This window comes from Tachypleus tridentatus, chromosome 1, assembly GCF_004210375.1.
Source record: "Tachypleus tridentatus isolate NWPU-2018 chromosome 1, ASM421037v1, whole genome shotgun sequence".
NCBI classification, from domain to species: Eukaryota; Metazoa; Arthropoda; class Merostomata; order Xiphosura; family Limulidae; genus Tachypleus; species Tachypleus tridentatus.
The window spans coordinates 36,029,268-36,050,177 of record NC_134825.1 but is presented as its reverse complement, the minus strand read 5'-3'; the positions used below and the strand labels follow the sequence as shown (position 1 = coordinate 36,050,177).

The following is a 20,910-nucleotide window of genomic DNA, read 5'->3' as shown; positions in this document are numbered from 1 at the left end:
AAAGTTTTAAAAGACACTCCGCAAAATCGTAATAATGAGTAGCCAAATGTCCAGTAAAAGGATAAAGTCAAGTAAATAGAGTAAAATTTGTAGAAGTAATTGAAGATAAAAGCAAAGCGGCAATTAAGACAGAAAATGGCGTAAAACCAATGTTGACATCCAGTCAACAAAGTTGTAAGAACTACCTGTAGCAGAATGGTAATGATCGTAACCCGCCAGGAAGACTAACAAGTAAGTATAAAACCACCGTCAGTCACCTGAAGTTGGTCTTTCCAGTCCTGGTTCGGGTTATGAGTCAATATGGCCAGTACTAAAAGTTAATTAGTAAAAGTGTGAAATGATATGCAGTAAAAGTATAATAACAACTTCGCCAGGATGACTAACGAGTAGTTCAAACAGGAACGTTAGTCACCTGAAGTTGGCCTTTCTAGTCCTGGTGTCAAGTTATTTAATGTTCTGGCTATTGTCCAATGTCAAATTGAATGAGAGAGATTAAAACTGTAAAAAAGGAACCACAATTAAAAAGGTGTAATGAATAAACATGCAACACTTAAATGAGATTAAAAAGGTTAATGGCCATTAAAAAATTAAAACATTATCAAGGTGGACAGAGTCACCATCACCAATAACTCTGTCCAATGTTACAGATTGACCCTGGGAAAAAATATGTTTAAAATATTGCCGTCGTTGAGAATTGTAACGATGGCAAGAAAGTAAAATGTGGCTGATAGTGATTTGAGTGTTACACAAATTACACATTGGTGCATCAGTTCCAGATAAAAGAAAATGATGAGTTAAAAACTGTGACCAATGCGTAGCCTAGTGAGAACAACTTCCTCCTTCCGAACTTTACGGAAGCTAGATGGCCAAAGTCCAATTTTGGGTTTGATTTGAAAAGTTTGTTGTCACGTTGCTCACTCCAAGTGGACTGCCAGCTGGCACGGACCGACCCTTGAAGATAACACCATAGTCCATGTGCGGAATAGGCATAGGAGTGATGGTGCTGAAGCAGACATATTTAGCTGCCATGTCTGCAAGCTCGTTCCCCGAATACCAACATGGCCTGGTATCCAGAAAACTGGATTGAAGTAGCTGCTAATGAGAAGCGGGCCAGTCGGTTACGAATATCAGCGAGAATAGGATGTGAGCCAGCGTGTAGCGATTCCAAGGCAAGTATAGAACTAAGCGAATCAGTATAAATAGTGCAGTTGGAGTACTGCTCAGCTGCAATATGATCCAGGGCAAGAGATATGGCATACAGTTCAGCAGTGAACACAGAAGCTGTAGAAGGGATTCTGCGTGCAACTACTGATCCATAGCAAACCATAGCAGAGCCCACTGAATTACCTGATTTGGAACCATCTGTATAAATAGGAACTGAATGATTGTTTGAAAGATATTCATTGAATAAAGGCGGTACTTCCAATCTGGAGTATCTGCCTTTTTAGGTGACTGAAAGAAAGGTCACATTTGGGGGCTGTAATAAGCCATGGTGGGATGGGCGACCTGTGGAACATGCAATGTTATCCAAGGACAGACCCAATTCATCCAATTGCTTCCGGATCACGAAGGCCAAGCGGAGCAATGACAGATCGTCTGTTCTGAAAAGTACTGCCCACCGAGGAAGGAAAACACATTTCCAGGTGGGATGCTTTGGTAAGGAATGAAGTTTCAAGTATATTGTAAAGATAGCTGCAAGCGGCGAAGGTGTAGAGAAGGTTCATGAGATTCAATGTATATACTTTGAACTGGAGAGGTACGGAAAGCCCCAGTGCAGAGTCAAGTCCTTGGTGATGAGCGGGGTCCAGCATCTTTAAGGCTGAGGGTCTGGCAGAGCCATAGACCATTGATCCATAATCGAGTTTCGATCTAATAAGAGCACGATATACCTTTAACATTGAATAGCGATCTGCCCCCAACTGGTAGAAGAGAGAACACGGAGGATGTTCAGTGCTCTTGTGCATTTGACCAAGCTGCTTTAAGTGTGGTATAAAGGTCAGTTTACGATCAAAGATAAGCCCCAAGAACTTGGTCTCGGGACAACTGGCAGCAAAACTCCACCGATATGAAGTTCAGGATCAGGGTGAATACCCGTCAAGCGCAAAAGTGCATGCACACAGTTTTGGAGAGAGAGAAATTAAAGCCGTTCGCCATAGTCCACTTCCATTACACAATTGAGGGCGGTTTGTAGTTGCCGCTCAATATATCTCATGTTTGACGACTGACATGAGATGTGAAAGTCATCGACATACAGCCCATTCGCAACAGTGAGAGGGAGTTGTTCAGTGATGGCATTTATCTTTATACTGAAGAGTGTAACACTCAATACACATCCTTGAGGGACTCCAAGTTCCTGTACAAAAGAACGGGAAAGTGTCGAACCCACACGAACCTGGAATCTCCTGCCCATTAAAAATTTTTAATAAACATGGGTAGATGGCCACGTAACCCATATGTATGGAGGTCTCAAAAGCGCCATAACTCCATGTTGTGTCGTAAGCCTTCTCTATATCAAAGAATATTGATACAAGATGTTGGCGGCTGAGAAAGGCTTCTCTGATAGATGTTTCAAGGCAATTACGTGGTCTGTGGTGGAGTGCTGTCGACGGAACCCACACTGGGTGGGCGAGAGGAGGTTGTTTGATTCAAGGAACCAAACAAGGCGAGCATTAACCATCCTTTCTAATGTCTTACAGAGACAGCTCGTCAAAGCAATTGGACGGTAGTTTGAAGGAATCTTGGGATCTTTCCCTGGCTTAGAGAAAGGTAAAATAATAGCCTGGCCAAGCATCAGGAAAAACATTCTTCTGCCAGATCCGGTTGAAAACAATCAGAAGGACATTAAGAGAAGCAGGAGATAAATGGTGCAGCATGTCATAATGAATATCATCAGGTCCAACAGGCGTACTGGCAGACCGATGAAGGGCCATTTTAGTTCCACCAGGGTAAAAGGACGATTATAGTCAAAGAAACAGTTAGTTCGAAGGAAAGAGGTGATCGCTCCGCCCGAGTCTTGATGGCCAGGAAGGTGGAGGAACAAGCAGAAGTGCTAGATACCGGCAAAAGCTTTCACCTAGAGTGTTAGCGATGTTCGAACATCAGTCACCTCCTGACCATCAGAGAGTAAGATCGAGAGGGGATAGAATTGTAGTGTCCATTAACCTTTGAATCCTGTCCCATATGATCTTGGAACTGGTGGTAGAAGATATACTGGTTGTGAACTTAATCCAAGATTCCTTCTGGCTGTGACGTCTTACCCACCTAGCATGTGCACGGCCCGTTGGAAAGCAACCGGTTTGAAAGTGTGGGATATCTACGAAAAGTATCCCAGGCCAGCTTTTGAGCCTTCCGTGCTAAGTGGCAAGCAGGATTCCACCACGGACGAGGATATCGTGGAAAGCGTGTCGAGGTTTTAGGAATACACTGAGCAGCTGCATGTGTAATACAGTCAGTTACCGCTGCTACACAGTCGTCTATTGATGGCTGATTTACGATGGTAGGATCAAGTTCTGCAAGAGCAGTGAAAGTGGACCAGTCTGCCTGATCCAGCTTCCACGGGCACGCTGGTAGGGTGGCATCGACCACGCCAGTCTCTCTTATAAGGATTGGAAAATGATCACTGCCTAGTGGATTACTGTCAACCCTCCATGAAAAATGGGAAAATAATGAAGGGGAGCAAACTGAGAGATCAATAGCGGTAAAGGACTGACCAGGTGCATGAAAGTAAGTGGAAGAACCAGTATTGAAAAGAGAAAGATTGTGATCAGAGAGCATCCGCTCTACAGATCGCCCCTCCCATCAATAATAGCACTTCCCAGAGGAGATGATGTCCATTAAAATCCCTAGGATTAGAAGCGGAGATGGCAATTGTTCAACGAGAGCATCCAGATCTGATTGATCATATGTCTTTCCAGGGACAGGTACAGAGAACAAACAGTGATGGTATGACCCAAGGAAATCTGGATGGCTACAGCCTCCAAGGGTGTGTTGAGTGACAAAGACAGGGTGGGCACGTGTTGATCAACCAACAGTGCCACCCTCCATGTACTCGACCATCACACAACCTGTCATTTCTGTACAGAGAAAACTGCCGAATGGAGACAGTATCAGCAGTTTTGAGAAATGTTTCTTGTAAAGAAAGACAAACAGGATGGTAGGAAGCAATCAGCGCTTTGATATCATCCAGATTAGAGCGTAAACCTCGACAGTTCCATTGTATCAAGGTGGCCATTTTTAAGAGCGGGTAGGTGAAGTGGCTGGAGAACCCTTCGGTTTCACGACCACGTCTCTTTTCTTTACTGTCTTTAGTTGGAGGAGGTCTATCAACCTCCATGGATCCTGCTCTGTGTCGGGTGGGCAGGTTTTTGTTATTGGAAGGGGAATCTAGTGACTGAGGGACTTGAACGAATAATTGTGTTGTCTCTTGTGGTGGGAGAAAAAGATGTATCAGAAGAAATGCCTGTATTTGAAACTGAAGGACATGGATCTTGAGGTGTGTTGGAAGGTATGGGAGGGACAGAGATAGGTGTGGTAGTTGATTCATCAACCTTTTAACCACGGAGGTCAAAAGGCTTTTCATTTGTTTTGAAAGCGATTCTTTTGGAGGCACAGAGAGATCTGTCTGCACTCCCACTGTAGTTGTGGAATGAAGTGCAGCAGCATATGTCGAGATGGAGTTGTGGACAGCAATTTCCGAGCCTCAGGATAACTAATGTTATGTGTCGTTTTCAAACGCTGCACCTCTTTTCCTCCAACCATTTTGGGCAAGAATGAAAGTATGAGGGTGAGAACCATTGCAGTTTACGCAATGTGGGTTCATGTCACAGTCATAGGCATCGTGGTCCTTGCCTCCACAACGAGCACATGTCAGGGAACCACGACAAGATGTCTTTGAGTGGCGAATCTCTGACATTGGAAACATCAAAGAGGGTTTGGTATGTATGGCGAACCCTGCAAATGAGATAACCTGCCTTGATGGTGGCAGGTGCACGTGGTGAAGTAAATGTTAAAGCGAGGGTATTTGTTGGCAGTGTAATTCCATCTTTGCGAGTGGAGATGCCTCACTGCAGAAACTCCTTGAGTGGAGAGACCAGCGAGAATCTCTGACTCGGGAACGTTCTTCAAATCCCTTTCAACAATAAATCCTATTGAAGAATTCAAGGCAGCATGGGGTGTAACCTCAATAGGTATATCCCCAATTGCCTTTGATTTCAACAGGAGTTCACTGTGTTGGGATGTGGATGTTTCAACTAATATGTCACCAGATCGAAGTTTCTTTACTGATTTTGGAGAGCCAGCAAGTCCCTCTAGTCCCTTTTGAATAAAAAAAGGGGACATTTGCCCTAAAGGTTTTCCGAAGAGAATGTAATATAAGAAAATGAGGTACATGTGTTACTGATGTTGAAGATTGCTGTTCTGAGTATTCAAGACGTGGTCGCTTACCCATTGACTGTTTTTTACAATTTTATTTAAATTTTTTGAGGATCCATAGGAAAAGGAAAAAATTTGGTACCCACTGACCCCACCCACCATGGAGCCCTACAAAGGGACGCACTACAAAGTCACGCAAGGACAATGCAGCAACGCCAGGGTTTCGTGAGCACTATACCCAAACACCAGCATCAGGCACAATGTCCACAACACCCGTTGAGAACTTCCAACACTGGTACTTGGTTGACTCTAGCCCAAGTGGACCAGCCGATTGACCCAAGGGGGGCCACCCAAAGGCCGCCCGTCTGCAGGAATTTGAGGGCAAAGTGGTGTGTTAGGGTTGGACCCCTCAACCACCAGGATCTTCTCCTCCCCTTCACGGGTCGCCACGCACGGCAAACACGTGGGTGGATGTTTAGATCCCAGAGAAGGTAACCAGATAGAACAGAACCTTCCCTGGGAGGTCCCCTCACCACGTACAGGAATCCACACCGAGGGGAAATTGAAAAAGAACAGCACAGACAGACAAATTCTGTTGGCTCAATGATATTACACACACTGAAGATAATCTAAAATTAGAAAAGTTGGCGCAGCTAGCAAAGAGTAAAGAACAATTTAAAATAATAGGTGCTGACCCTTACTACTGGGAGGGAAATCATGACTCACTGTTACAAACAGAATTTAGCTTAATTTTTTTTTAAACTACATGTTTAGATGAAAAATATAAACTTGGTTGTCTTTTGAACAGAATCTTGATTGATTTATATTCTTAAGTGATAATAAAAATGAAACCAGAAAAGGTTAAAGGTGTCTGTACCTTTTCAGTTTGGTTTAAAGCAACTAAATTGAAAATAGCAGTAAAATTCTCAAGTTTGCCTATTTTATTCCCTGCAATATGTTAAAAGTTTCATGTACTTAAGAATTTGCCATGAATTATAAAATTGTAATGTATAATTTCACTGCAAATCAGTTCACTAACAGTTGCAGTGTTATTTCATACTAAGTAATTTTTTTTGTAGCTGTATCTTTTACACTCATTCATTTTTATCACCTGGAAAAATGCACCAATTTATGTTCTAGTAGTTTTTAAACGTTACTAAGTAGATGAAATATGAATTCTGTTAACATATACATTCAGTTAAACAGGTTCACAAATGATATGTAATTTCCTCTGTGAAAACTAAACATATAGAGCAGACAACAGAACTCAACAGTGACACAGATGTTCCTTACATCACCATTTACTTTTTCTTTCTTTTCAGGGTGCATTTTTAATTATACTTTTTTTTTTCTGATATCTCACATAATTTACTCTAATAACGTACAGCAGAGATCCATTCATTGAAGTCAGAGTACAGAGAATACTTTAAGGAGTGTAACCATGAAGTTTCAACATATGCCTTTTGCATGAAACAGTTTCAGGAATTTTATCCAAAGCAAACTTATCCAAATTGAAAGTTAAGAAAACATTCACTTAACACACAAAATTCCTATTGCAATCCCTGTAATAATTACATTTAAACTGCAGATAATTTCTTTCTCCATCTTTTGATGGTTAAGAATTCATGATGTGAAGATGCAAAAATAGTAAGAACATTTTTATATTAACTATTTTAATGATTTATTGATTATTAAAATAATGCTATTTTATTGAAAATAAGTAGCAAATATTTTTTGTTTTTTTAACATGGCTAACATGAAGTATCTCATTATTTTCACCAATTTTGCAAACAATGGACAAGAAATATGATGTTTAAGGTTCAGCTAATTACAAAAATTTATTCAACAGTAAGAATTTTCTTGCTATAAATAGAAATTATCACTCAAATGGAACAAACGTTACTAATTACCAATAATGTCTCCCCCCATATCTGCATCCAGAATGGAATTCCAAGTGTTCCTCTGATGGATGCAACCAACCAATAGTTAAACAGTTTACATCCAAATATAAATTCCCTTGATCAATAAGACAGCACTTTACATGCACTGTAGAAAGTATAGTATACAAATATGTTAATCAGATGAATCTGGAACCCTATAATGTGGTTAAGCACCAACCTCAAAGGTTCCATGTTCAAAACAATTTTATACATAATGACTTATTATAGCTAGCAGGATATTATTCTAATTATGTAACCTGCTGAGCAAATTTGTTTTCCCAAAATAAAGTGAACTCATCCAAGAGAGCAGAACATTCAAAGCTTGCTTTTAAAAATTAAACATGTGAAACAAAGACCTGCATACATTTTGTTTTCTATCAAAATGTACTTTCAAATTCCTACAACTCACCTCACACACTGCAGTTCAACTTAATAATAGTATTAGCTTTTTCTACAATATACTTAAATACAGATGTATAAAAACTGAAAATAGAAATCTAATCCAATAGTTAAAAATAAATACACATACTTTCTCCAAAAGTTCATGTCCAAAAAAGGAGGAAATGCGAGAAGCTTCTGGCGACAGCTTCATTTTTGTATGACGTACAGCATCTACTTGTGTGTGACTATGTGTAGATCTTCCATTGTCAACAATTTCAGACTCGTATTGTTCTTCCAAAATTCCAGAATCCTCAGATGTGCTACTAGGGGAAGGACTAGGGGCACGACTGTGAGGGAAAGAAAGGCTCGAAGCTTCACTCAGACTGTCATCCCCACCTGGAGGTAAATAGTGCATTCTTCAAAAATTCTTAGTTTTTAACATACCAGAGAGAAATTGAAACTAATAATTACTGACTGTAAAACAAAACTTTTGTATGCATGTCGGCTACCTTTATGGTCTGACAACTGAAAGATCACTAACATGTAAAACATACCTCCCTGTGCTGACAGACAGCAAGAAGTGTTTGAAAAATGCAAGAAGACAACATCATTGCACGAGCCCTCTATATTAAAACACTGTTTAAACATAAGCATGTACATTGAAATACTTGTAACTTGTATTGTATTTTAAATTACAAGATATATTTATACACAAACATGACTAACTAACAATATGCATGTAATTAGAATCTGAATCAGTCAATGCTACACACATTACTTTAACCTTACCTATCATATCATCAGAAAAGCTACCAGGAGAGCTTGCATGTTCCATTTTTTCACTTGTTTTTTTGGTCTTATGTTTCTTCTGTAATCTCTTAGATGCCTTGGCTTTAGCTTTGTTAACAGATTTAGTTCCTGGACCAGCCCGGGCATCAACTACCTAATCATTGAGACAGTTCTCTCATAAATCAAGATTACTTAAAGTATTATTAACCTAACCTTATAACATCCTCAAAGTATTAATTACTGAATATAAAGTATAAAAATAATGTTATTGAACATCTAAGTTTTCAATCCAATGTAATTTTTAAAATATGTTTAGACATATTTAATTACTAAATATTGATAGAAAAGTATTTTAAAACTCCAGTAAATTTTTATAATCTTTGCTCAGCACGCTGATATTTTAAACCACAAATGAAGCATTCTGATCTATTGTAATATCAATTAGCCAATTTTTTTCATGATAATCAACTTTATCATTTCAATTAGCTTATTTGCGAGTAATTAATGTAATCATTTCTCACAGGTAATGAATCATATCAATTAATATTCTAAATATAGGAAGGTAAAGGTATGTTGCAACTGTTTTAGGCATGCATTTAATATTTAATTGCACCACTTTATTACCATTATGTCAATAAATTTAGTAATGAAATGTTGTTAATTACACGATAAGTTTAATTTCTCAATTTCAAAAGGAAATACTTTACTCTCAATTTTCAAAGATTTATATCATGCAACACTTGTTCCCTCCGAATTATTCAATTTAGACATTTTCTCCTCATTTCAGTTTGAGTTGTAATGAAAGTTTTATATATAACACACACACACATTAAAGAAACTAATACTATCTATTCATACCTTACAATTATCATTTTATGTACAGATATAAACCATAAAGGTAACCAACAACCCTTTATCTTCCCATCACATACCATCCTTCTTAAAATGCCAATAATTCTCTTTGTTTGTTAATACATTTATAAACAATAGAAAACAGTTTACTGTCATGACAATATAACTATCTGTCCATCAATATTTTAAAAAGATCATGTAACCAATTATTGTCAACCTTATTCAAATAGTCAGACATGTTTAGGTTGAATTCTGTTGATAGAAATTAGGCCTTAATCTTCTCCTGTTCCCAGGGATTTTGTCTGATCATTCTCAAAGTTAGACAAAGTAATAAAAAAATAACAGTGCATAAAAATTGTCTAAAATTCATAGGACAAAGGCATTTGGAGTGAGGAGGGCAAAAGCTAGATATTATATAAAGCACTTGTTCTCTTTTGGTGTGTGTTTGTTTTTTTTTAAAATAAAAATTAAATAAATTAAGTGGATAGAGATATCCAAAATTTGTTCATGATTTGCAAAGTCACCAGAAGTCAAATTCTGGAAACCTTTAAAATGCTTTTCTTTTCAGGGATTCTGTTTAATCCTTCTCAGATTTAGACAAATTATTAAATGGAGAAAAGTACCTTAACCTTAATTGTTAAGGATCAAAGGCCATGTCACATTTGTTGACTTGCATCCAAAATTTTATTGAACTACGATTTCATAAATTTATGTCAATACATTTGGTATCAAATTGTAGGTTATAATTCAAATTTTAGTTATATAAATTGGTAAATTTCGTAATTGAAAATAAAGTATTAAAAGAACAAATCTTAATTATTGGTTTTTTGTGTAACATGGTATGTTGAATGTAACACTGGTTCAAATTAGATGTTTCATACAAATAAAGAACTCAAATTTCTAATACTGACAAGCTAGAATACAAAATAAAAGCCTCATCTTTTCTATTTGTTGAGATATGGCTTATGTACTGAATCAAAACACAGCAGCCCTAGTAACCTCTTTCCATTTTTGAAAACTCCCTTTGCATAAAATGTAAGTTATGAAGAGAGGTTTGACAGGTAGAAAAACTTAATTGGTAATTGTTATACATCTCTTGATCAGACAAGAAACAAGGAAATCATAAGTAGCAGATCACGTAAGCACATGATGTGGTTTTTATAATATGGTGCCTTGCAGAAGTTGACTTGACATCTGGACATGACCTCACGCTGTAGATCAAAGGAAAAAAAACTTATATAAGTAGTTTATAAGAGTACTATACAAGAGTGAGCATGTTTTTTTTGTGACTGCATTAACTGATAGTATTTGTCACGTTAACATTATTACAAGCCCTCAGTCTTATCACTTAACCTCAGAGTGATGGTGGGGCAAGCATAGACAGATATATATTTAAAAAATTCACAAGTCATTAAGATATGGGTAGAAACAAACAAAAGACATTGTAGGTTACTCAGTTGGAACTGTCTGGTACCTTATTTTGAAACAACCAAGATAGATTTGTAAAATTGCACTGGTTCCAATGAAATTGCAGAACAGTTGTTTAAAAATAATTTACGAAAATATTCAAAACATTGAAGCAGGTTGGTTAGAAAGTGTCCACTTATTCCACAGCAATTGTTGCACATTAGCCACACTAAAATGTTAGCTTATCATGGACAATAAATCTACTCATTTAACATGAATGCTTTATTTTGGGTGCCTGCAAAATTACAGTGTTCAAAGCAAACTAACATGATGGAATGGTAATTAAAGGCATAGTAAGTCAACTCTGCTTTGGACTTGTACATATAAATAACCAACTTTCCCAGCTATTTTAAAGTGGTAGGTAGCCACTTCATTTTTCCAAACAAAGAATTCAAGCAGGTAGGTTGTCTTCAGTTTGCTCTAAGTACACATTTTAGGCAAACTCTAGCTCTGTTACTAAGTTTAATAAATTATAAAGATTCTTGATATCGATGTAGTTATATATCATTTTTTGTTTAAAATAAAAACTAAAACAAATTATGTTATGTCATATCCTAGATGTGCAAAACTTGAAAGTGATTAGTAAACAACAGCAAGTAACACACAAGTACAGAAGTCTTTGTAACTAGAAGATATATTTTGCTATATTGTGGTACCTCGGTTCTCGAATGACTCCCTTCTCGAATAATTCGGTTTTCAAACATATTGTTTGAGAAAAAAATGTCTCAGTTGTCGAACATAAACTCGGTTCCCAAACCAAGCTGTCGTGGCCTGAACTCCTGTAATAACCCCACTGACCCTTTGACCATTTTTGGCCCATGCCTAGCTGGCCCAAAACATTTTACCCACACCTGTCGCACAGTCCACACCCCGCTAAAATCTGCTGTGAACATTCTTGTTTTTCTTTTTGGTTTTTTCTAAATATTCTGATTAAATAAGCCACCATGGGGTCAAAGAAGGATAATGTAAGCAGCAAACCAAAAAGAAAAGTTGTTAGAGCCACAATAGAGATGTTAAAAGATCTCACAGCGAAGTATGTGAGTGGTGTTTGTGTGTCTGACCTTGCTACACAGTTTGGTATGGAGAAGTCTATGCCGTACTGAAAAATAAAGAGGTCATCAAAGAAGTTGATGTTGCAAAAGGAGTGACAGTGCTTACAAAACAAAGATCACAAATAATGGAAGAGGTAGAAAAACTGTTGTTGATTTGGGTAAACAAAAAACAGTTAGCTGGTGATAGCATTTCTGGGACCATCATTTGTGAGAAAGGAAAGCAGTTGCATGCTGACCTCCTGAAAAACACCCCTGGAACAAGTGCTGATACAAGTGATGCCTTTAAGGCTAGTAGGGGGTGGTTTGAAAAATTGAGGAAGTGGCATACATAGTGTGGTGAGACATGGGGAGGGTGCCAGGCAGAAACAAACCTCATCAGACAAGTATTTAGTAAGAAATAGATCCAGTGAGTCTCAAGCAGGTTGTAGCAGTGCAATGAGACAGAAAAAGAAAAAAAACCCAGAAGGAGAGTTACCTGACGTTTTTATAGAAGGTGACTCCCAATCCAAACAATAATAACCCTCCCACTCTCCACATTCCTCATCACCTTTCACCTATGCCATCAGTTGTCCTCAGCACAGGTAAAGTGCAGTAAAATTTTCATTTATTGTTTGTTTATTGTGTTTATAGTTTTTGTGGTTGACTTATGCATGAAGTATTATTATACAGGTATAAATAAGCAATACTTTTACTTAAAAAGCTTCAAAATGCATAATTTTTGGAGGTCTGTAACAGATTAATTATTTCTTATGGAAAAAATTGATTTGGTTTTTGAACATCCTTCTGGAACAGATTAAGTTCGAGAACTGAGGTACCACTGTACTTAATTACTGTTATGTTTTAAGAAAAATAAGTTTCAGAACTTATTTCTAAATAGTAGAAATCTATACACATATAATTTATAGCAATTAAAATGTGACTGTTTTACTAAGTACTAGTCCACTAACACAGAGCCAAGATAGGTCACTTTGTAAACACTAAAGGTCAGTTTTATATTATTGGATATGGTAGCACAATGGACAGCATCAATGCAACTTTTGTAATGGTAGCCAGGCATGACTGTAAGATCAATAAAATAAATGATGCTATAAGATTTTGGCAATTTAGACTAAACATGTGTTTTTATGTTCTAATTTGTAGTAATACTAGAATGGAACTTTTTTTTTTGTTTTAAATGGTGGTTACAAGGTTTGTCAAATTTACAAACCCCATATAGTTAGGGTAGAGAAAATAACAGACAGAATACAAAGTTTACACAAAACAAACATTTTAAATGTACTTAGGAGATTTTACAGTTTACACAAACATCATTTAAAAATGTTGGGACAAATAACTTTCTTTTAATCATAATACAAAAATCACTTTGCACTTGAACTAGCAATGAAACAGACTCCAACAAATCTTTGGTGAAAAAAAAGTCATTAAATTGTGTGTGTGTGTGCGTGCGCGCGCGCAAACACAAAAGACTTGCAACCTTTACTAACAGTATCAACTGACATGAAGGTACATCTACTGCATCAAAAGTTATAGTATGCTATAAGTACTTATATTGAGCCCATTGTGAATGGGTTAAATTTCTGTTCAATTATAAGGCAAATGTTATTTGAGGCCAGGAGAGGGCAAAAACTAGTAATCTTAAGGTTACAGAGCATTTTAGATCACTTTTTAATCTTAAAACTGACACACTGTTACTTCATAAGTCTCATTGGTTAAAGTTAAAACTAATCTATCTGATAAACAATGTGAAAAATTATGCCACCTTCCCAAGTCCCCAATGAAAAAAAATTACTGCCATATTTATTAAACTAACTGGGCAACTCATTTCCTTTCCATTACAATGAATGAGTACTGTGGCCTTAATGTCCTGCAGTGATTTTTTTCTGGCCTTGCTGCCCCCAATAAAAAAGCCAAATGGCCTTGCCCTAAAGATGACAAATTTATCAGCTTGCCACACAACATACTCACAAAGTGGACCTGTAGCCACATTGTTAAATGCATTGTTGTTTTTACTGTTTTTTTAGTAGTATCACTGTATATTGTATCTGGTACTTTTTCTAAGACAAACTTATGAAATCAGCAATCTGGGATAACACAAAAAGTTGATACCTTTGAATGAAATTTATAATACCATCAATGCCACACTGTACAAGGTTGGAAAATGCACATTTTCACCACCACTTGTACACACAAGACTAATCTGAACTCCCAATTCTTTAGTTATTTTTCTCTAATGTCTGCCATTGTAAAAACCTGAACAAGAATCACTTCTTGTTATTCTGTACTCTAGAGACAAGTTTGGACTTTTTTCCCAGAGGATGAAGTCAATTTTGAGCAATCTACAGATGTGCTCTAAAGTATGTTATAATACTTTAATCTTCCAAATGAATCATATATAACTATAATATGTGTACTTATAAATTAATATAAACACAATTAAAAAGTTACTATGGAATGCTCATGCAATGATCAACAAAAAGAAATGTTATTTATTATAACAACAAAATAAGGATGGTTTAGAAATCTTTTCTCTTGTAAACTCATAATGTTAGCATATCAATAATACTAAATCATTGAGATTTTAATCTCCGTGTAGAGTACAAGCAAGCTTTCAATCCTTCCCAATCATCTTCATGCTAGCTATGTTATGTAACACAGTTTTGAAACAATGCATTTACAAAAAAAATGTCACTACTTCAGTATTAAAATATGTATTTAATTAGAGCACAAAATCAGACCAAAGAAGTACTTACAACTTTTCTTCACAGTAATTATTCACTTGTAGCCTAACAAACATATACACTATCTAAATTTTTACAAACAAGAAGCATTATACATCTGTTCCCTCCTATGCAAAATGCTTTATTGTGGAAATATCTTGATTTTAAATTGGTTAAGACTATTCAATAAAATAATTTGTAACAAATGTTACAAAGTCCCAAGCTATTTTTCTTTTATGTTACCAATAACATTGATACTTACATGGCTCCAATCTCTATTAGTTCCTACAGGTAATTTCTTCCATCTTTTGACAAGTAAAACACAAGCATTACAGATTTCCCCTGATCGGGTTTCTTTAATACAGAAACACTTTTCAAACTCTGATTCATATTTCTTGCTGTCAGTAAATCTTGAGCTGGAAGATTTGGCCTTACAGATACAGCAGCCATTTACAGAGCGGTAAATCTTTGGTTTATGAAAACTAAACATAGTGGTGATCTACAAATACAGCTAAAACACAGAAAAATAATAACAATGAATAACAGCAACAAAATATTATCCAATACACATGTAAAAAACAGTTTAAAATAATTAATACATATATACACACATAATATTGAAAACACTTCTTTGACATCTTTAAATATGTAGTGCAGTTTGCTTTATGGTGAAGTAATGTTTGCTGGATAAACACATCCATACAAATTTCTAAATTTAAACTTTTAGAGGGTGAATTCAAAGAACTAAATGGATCTCTATGATCTTAGCTTTTATGTTTTAAAACTTAACCTGTAAACTACTAAATGATATTGAACAAGTTATCTTTGAAAACATAAACCTCAATTTTCATTTAAGCACATTTACTATAAATTAGATGTACTTTATATATGCAATGTACTTTTCACCTATTATACTATGCCTTGTTTGCTAATACCTTCATGGATAGTATGATTTAAAAAGTAACATTTCAGAATAAAATACTAAATTTCAATGTTGTCTTTATTTTATTTTTTAAAATGTTTATTCCATATGCAAAATTTATCCTCTACTACTCTAGAGCTACATTATAATCCCCACACATCAATTTTGGAAGAAGAATATTCCTAGGGAAGAAAATACTACCTTAAAAAATCATTAGACATCACAGTGGAAGAACAAGTTCCACATGACTAGTAACTATGGACCAACTTGCATCTCAGAATACTGTGATCAGATCTTGAGAATTTCAAAGATTCTGTACACCTAAGAGCTTGTAATCTATTAACTGGTAGCCACTTTTTTGTACATACAACTAAAGCCTTCTCACAAAACAGTACTTTTAATTTCTTTCAAAAACAAAGGAAAAAGGACAATCAATAGATTTAAGTATGGAAATGTATTCCAGAGATTTGTCAGACCATCTATAAATAGAAAATTGCAACAGTGAAAAACAACACAAAAAACACCTAAGGTAATATTGGTGTGCAATAACATAAAGTGCACTTGAGAAATACCTATTAGAGCTGGTGGGTACTCTCCAGGGTTGAAAGTGCACATTTGCATAACAGATTTTACAATTTTTGGTTAAAAAAACAAAAGTAATCTAACTATATTTCAACAATATTTTTGTTGAAAAATATTCCAGAATTGAAGTTTAATTGTTCAAAAGTTATTAGTATAATTTATAAAAAAAAAAACTTAACACCTGTTACACAACATCAGAAAATTCACTTGGAAAGTTGTGGGTTGTTTTGATTAGACAAAAAGAAGACTTTGTACTATGTTTCAAAGATCTAGGTCAGAGAATCAGACCTAGGACCTGACCCAACATAGAGAAGTTAACTTGTAAATGTAATAACAAAACATGTTTAAAATGTTCTAGAGGTAGTTGTGAATTTGATAGTTTAAGAGTAATAATTAAATTGAACTGTGGGTACAGGAAGAATTTATCTGAAAATATCTCAATCATCTTACACACCACTGAACAGAAGATTTGTCAGCTGATTACTGCATCAGCAGCAAAAATATAGGCACAATATTATTACTGTCTTCCAAAAGACAGACTGAAATCATTACTTTAATACTTTGTGAATCCAGCAGCACAATTAAGCACAAAGAAGCAACACTGAAGATGTACAATACATTCATTACAATATTTCTCTTGTGATTCTCAATTTAAAGACTCCATGTCTGTAATGAAAAGTAAATACAAAGATAGTGCTCAGTATGGTAGTACCAAAACATAGATTTCACTATTTCTTATTAACATTAATATTTGATTTTTTTTAATGTAGAAACTGTGCTAAGCTTCTGTTATTAAAATAACCTTAAAATCACCAGCTTTTAGAATGACTTCATTTGTTGAATATCTTATGTCTAGTATCAAAAGCTGCCGAGTTGGCTCATGTGGCATAGGTTAAAAATACTTGAGCATTAATCTCTGTGCAGTTGCAATACAAAGCCTTTTTAAGAGTTGTTATACCCACATCAGACCCTGGCATCCCTAAAAAATAGATTTATCTAAAGTTTTATTCTTAACATAACTGTTTTTTAAATGACTGTTTTCAAGAACTCCATGTTGGAAAATGTTTTATGTCATCACAGCAAGTTGGACAGTAACTAGTAAATCTTGGTATCTAAACAAAAGCAAACACCAACAGTTAACCCTGAGTGGACAAAAAAAGATACTGGTTTATATATCATGGTACAATAAATTTCACTTGTGTTTCTGAGAAAATGACTAGCAAAAGTTCTTACAGTGTAAAACAAAGAATTCTATGCAAATTTATAAAACTTAGGAAGATGCCAAACTTTAGACTTTTAAATTTTCTTTCTTTACAATGTTATAAGTTATGATAACCTTTATGTTCTATTTCAAAACTATTTGTATGATTTTTACTCATACAGCAAAAATAAGTATCAACATCATTTCAAATCAAAATGTAACACAAATACTAACCCAATTTTTTTTTCCAAGGACAAACTGCATAATACATAGAAAATGTATTCCAAATTTCATGCATTTAGTTTAAACATTATACATGTGAGCACAAAACATCCCAATAGTTCAAACAGGGTTAAAGATGACTATAATTTATATAGTAGGAGACAAGAGATAATAAAAAACAAGGACACATAGATTTGCCCTAGCTTTCAAACTACCTGGTATTCCTGCAAGCATGAGCCACTAACATTTCTAAAATAAAGACATCAATGGCACCATAAGAGACTTGAATACAATAAGATAAAAAAAACAACAAAATAGCCCACAATTAAAAAGTGGACAGATGCTAAAACCAACAGAATGGAAACAAGACAATCAGTGCCTTTTCAGAATAGTCTGATAAGTATTATAAATCTTAATTACACTGAATGTAACAAGTTAGTTTACACTTTTTTTCACAACAGACTTTGTTTATTCACTCTCTCACATGCTTAACTAGATATTCAGATGACCATACTACATGTTTTCATATGTAGCAAATTGTTTGGACATTAGTCTTAATTCATTGTTTTAATGGTTTAGAAACTTTAAACTGATTACTCTTACAATTTCAAAACATCAAATAAATTGAAGTTTTAAGTGGAAGTGATAGCTGTTACAGTATTACTACTAACTGAGTAGAAACTGTTTCCACATATCTTCAAGTCAAAACAAAACGAACTTTAAAAAAAGAAACAGCACAAGTTAATTTTGTATCCCACTGTTACATAGGGTTATGAAGGTTAAATACTATTTAAAAAGATAATTTTTTAAGTTTATGAAAAATATACCACTATTATTATTAATATTATTCATTGTCATCAGCAGCAAAATTTAACATACAAGTTAACGAAATATGAAATCTAAAAATGACTTTCCTGTTTAAATGTACTTTATTTTAATTTATGTTATATAAATAATAGACTTCTTACATGAAAGTAGCCTAATGGCGGCCGAAATCTGGCCAAGGGCACTGACCTAAATCTAGAAAGATAACTTCACTAACAGTGAAGGTTTGAAAGTCTACATGTACATATCTTTGTAACAGACAGCGTATATGCCGCGTTTTGATTAATGCATTAGTAAAGTAAATAACACCTAAGATATTTTACCTTTTTTCATTTATAACTATGACCATAACTGTTTTAAACTAACTCACCTCAGACTGCTCACGTACAACAAAATCCTCCAAAACTCCGCCAATAGACAGACAACAGACACGTGAATACGTTCCGCTTTTCGCTGTATAAACTTGAAACACGGCCATTCCGACTTTTTACGACAGGGGGAGGAGCCTCTAAGTTGATTTGAGTAATTTTTGTCAAGAAATAAAATGTCCACGGTAAAATTAAAAATTCGTATGTATTGAAACTGATCCATAAAAATATTCCAAATTAAATGTGTTGAATTAAAGATCGAAGAAATAAATGCATAAATTTATAACACACATGTGAATAACTATTACAAAACGTTCTAGCGAACAAGAACTTGGTGTGTTTCTCAGGTGTTGTAAATTTAAGCTTGGTTTAATGATTTATTTCACAACATTACTGTAGTTAGTTTTGGATGTGTGTGTGTGTTTTTCTTATAGCAAAGCCACATCGGGCTCTCTGCTGAGCGCACCGAGAGGAATCGAACCCCTGATTTTAGCGTTGTAAATCCGTAGACTTATCGCCGTACCAGCGGGGGACTAGTTTTGGATATACTACTTGTGCTTCCCGTTCCTAATTACCTTTACTCCCTAAAAGAGAGGGAAAGGGTACAACAATTGGGTCTGTTTGTGTGTATTTGTCTGTGTTTCCACCCCCCAGTAGCGCAGCAGTATGTCTGCGGACCTACGCTAAATATCGGGTTTCGATACCCGTGGTGGGCAGAACACAGATAGCCCATTATGTAGCTCTGTGCTTAATTCAATAAAGACAACTGTCTGTGTTTCCTACGTGTATCTCGTAAACTAATAAACCAATGTACACGAAAATTTTATACGAGATAAAAATTAGAATGGGACAGCCCTCCTCAGTTTTGGTCTAGATTTGGATTCTGGATAACTTTGAAGCACTTCTTATAATGGGAAAGACAGGGTATTTTTGTGGGTTTTGGTTAATAACTTTGTAAAGTGTGATTGGATTTGTACCTAATTTCATAGACTCGTTAAGGTTAAGACTCCTCATCACACTGCTCAATGATTAGGGTATTTGATAATTCTGGATCTGAGAAGGATTGTCTGAGTTTTAGAAGGTAAAATTTGACTTTATCCAATATGAACCCAGACAATTTCGAAAAGGAACGGCTTGTCATGTGTATGCACTTTCTATGGTTGCTCTTATTTTGAACTGAAAGACTAAGTGAACAAAATGCCAGTTAACATCACCCATAGCTACAGTTGGATGCTCTTATCTAACTGAATAGTGGGATTTGACTTTCATCCGTATAATGTACTCACGTTATAAAAGTATATTTTTTTGTGTTTTTTTTTTTTTCCGGGAAGTGTAATTATCGGATCTATCATCAGATACGTTAATGTGTTAACCACTGTGGAGTACTTGGCCATGTATATTTGACATCCAACATAGTTGAGAAAACATTACTTTCAACAAATAAAAATATATCAACCTCCAGTATTTTTTTATTCCTCCGATATTTAACTTGTAATTCAGAACTAGAAAAATTTGTTGTTGTTGCTTTGAATTAAGCACAAAGCTACGCAATGGGTTATCTGTGCTCTGCCCACCACGGGTATCGCAAGCAACCCTGTTTTTAGCGTTGTAAGTCTGCAGACATACCGCTGAGCCACTGGGGGGGTGGCTAAAATAATTTAAAATATAATTTATAAAATAATTATAAATGTCATGTAAAACCAATTAAATAAAAGTTCTTAATGTAAATGAATAAACCAAGAAAATGATTGTAATATACTGAATCACCAGCTTGGTACATATACTTTTCGCTATTAAGGTTATTTTCGACATTAATATATCTTACACGGTTGAGACATCTTACAAAATCACAGTTAAGCTTAAATCTCTATAATAGGTCAACAGTCTTAATAAGGGTAAAATTAATTTCAGGAAGAGTACGTGAAATGTGAGTACATATCTGTGTGTTTGCATTATTGCTTATTGTCTATCATCACAGTTTTATTACTGTTACGAAAACGACTAAAATTAAAATCGCAAATAAGAGTCATACTAACTGTCTTTAAGTATAAATATACGGATGCTCTTTCTATGTTCCCTGGAAAAGCATAATTTCACTAGTCTAAGGAAATATCTAAATATTTCCACAAACAAAAGTAAGTGACCAATGAAAACCACTTTCTTACACCAACCTATGCAATTAGGTGTGTTATAAAAGCATTTTAGATAAGTTCTCTTTTCCT

General features: G+C 35.3%; 1 protein-coding gene across 2 annotated transcripts in view; it reads right to left on the bottom strand.

The window, feature by feature from the left end:
- The window catches only part of LOC143246214 (SIN3-HDAC complex-associated factor-like), a 40,900-nt gene extending 22,076 nt beyond the window's left edge, over window positions 1-18,824 (bottom strand). The window contains exons 1-5 of one of the 2 annotated variants that reach the window (XM_076492503.1): window positions 18,691-18,824; window positions 14,831-15,079; window positions 8,481-8,634; window positions 7,918-8,087; window positions 7,840-7,886 (exon numbers count right to left, since the gene is read on the bottom strand). In XM_076492503.1, the coding sequence (XP_076348618.1) occupies window positions 7,840-7,886; window positions 7,918-8,087; window positions 8,481-8,634; window positions 14,831-15,058 (599 nt within the window). In that variant the 5' untranslated portion in view covers window positions 15,059-15,079; window positions 18,691-18,824. Of the gene's footprint in view, window positions 1-7,839; window positions 8,088-8,480; window positions 8,635-14,830; window positions 15,080-18,463; window positions 18,652-18,690 lie in introns of those variants that run through there. The other variant, XM_076492492.1, reaches the window with a different exon arrangement.
- Between the last annotated feature and the right edge of the window lie 2,086 nt (window positions 18,825-20,910).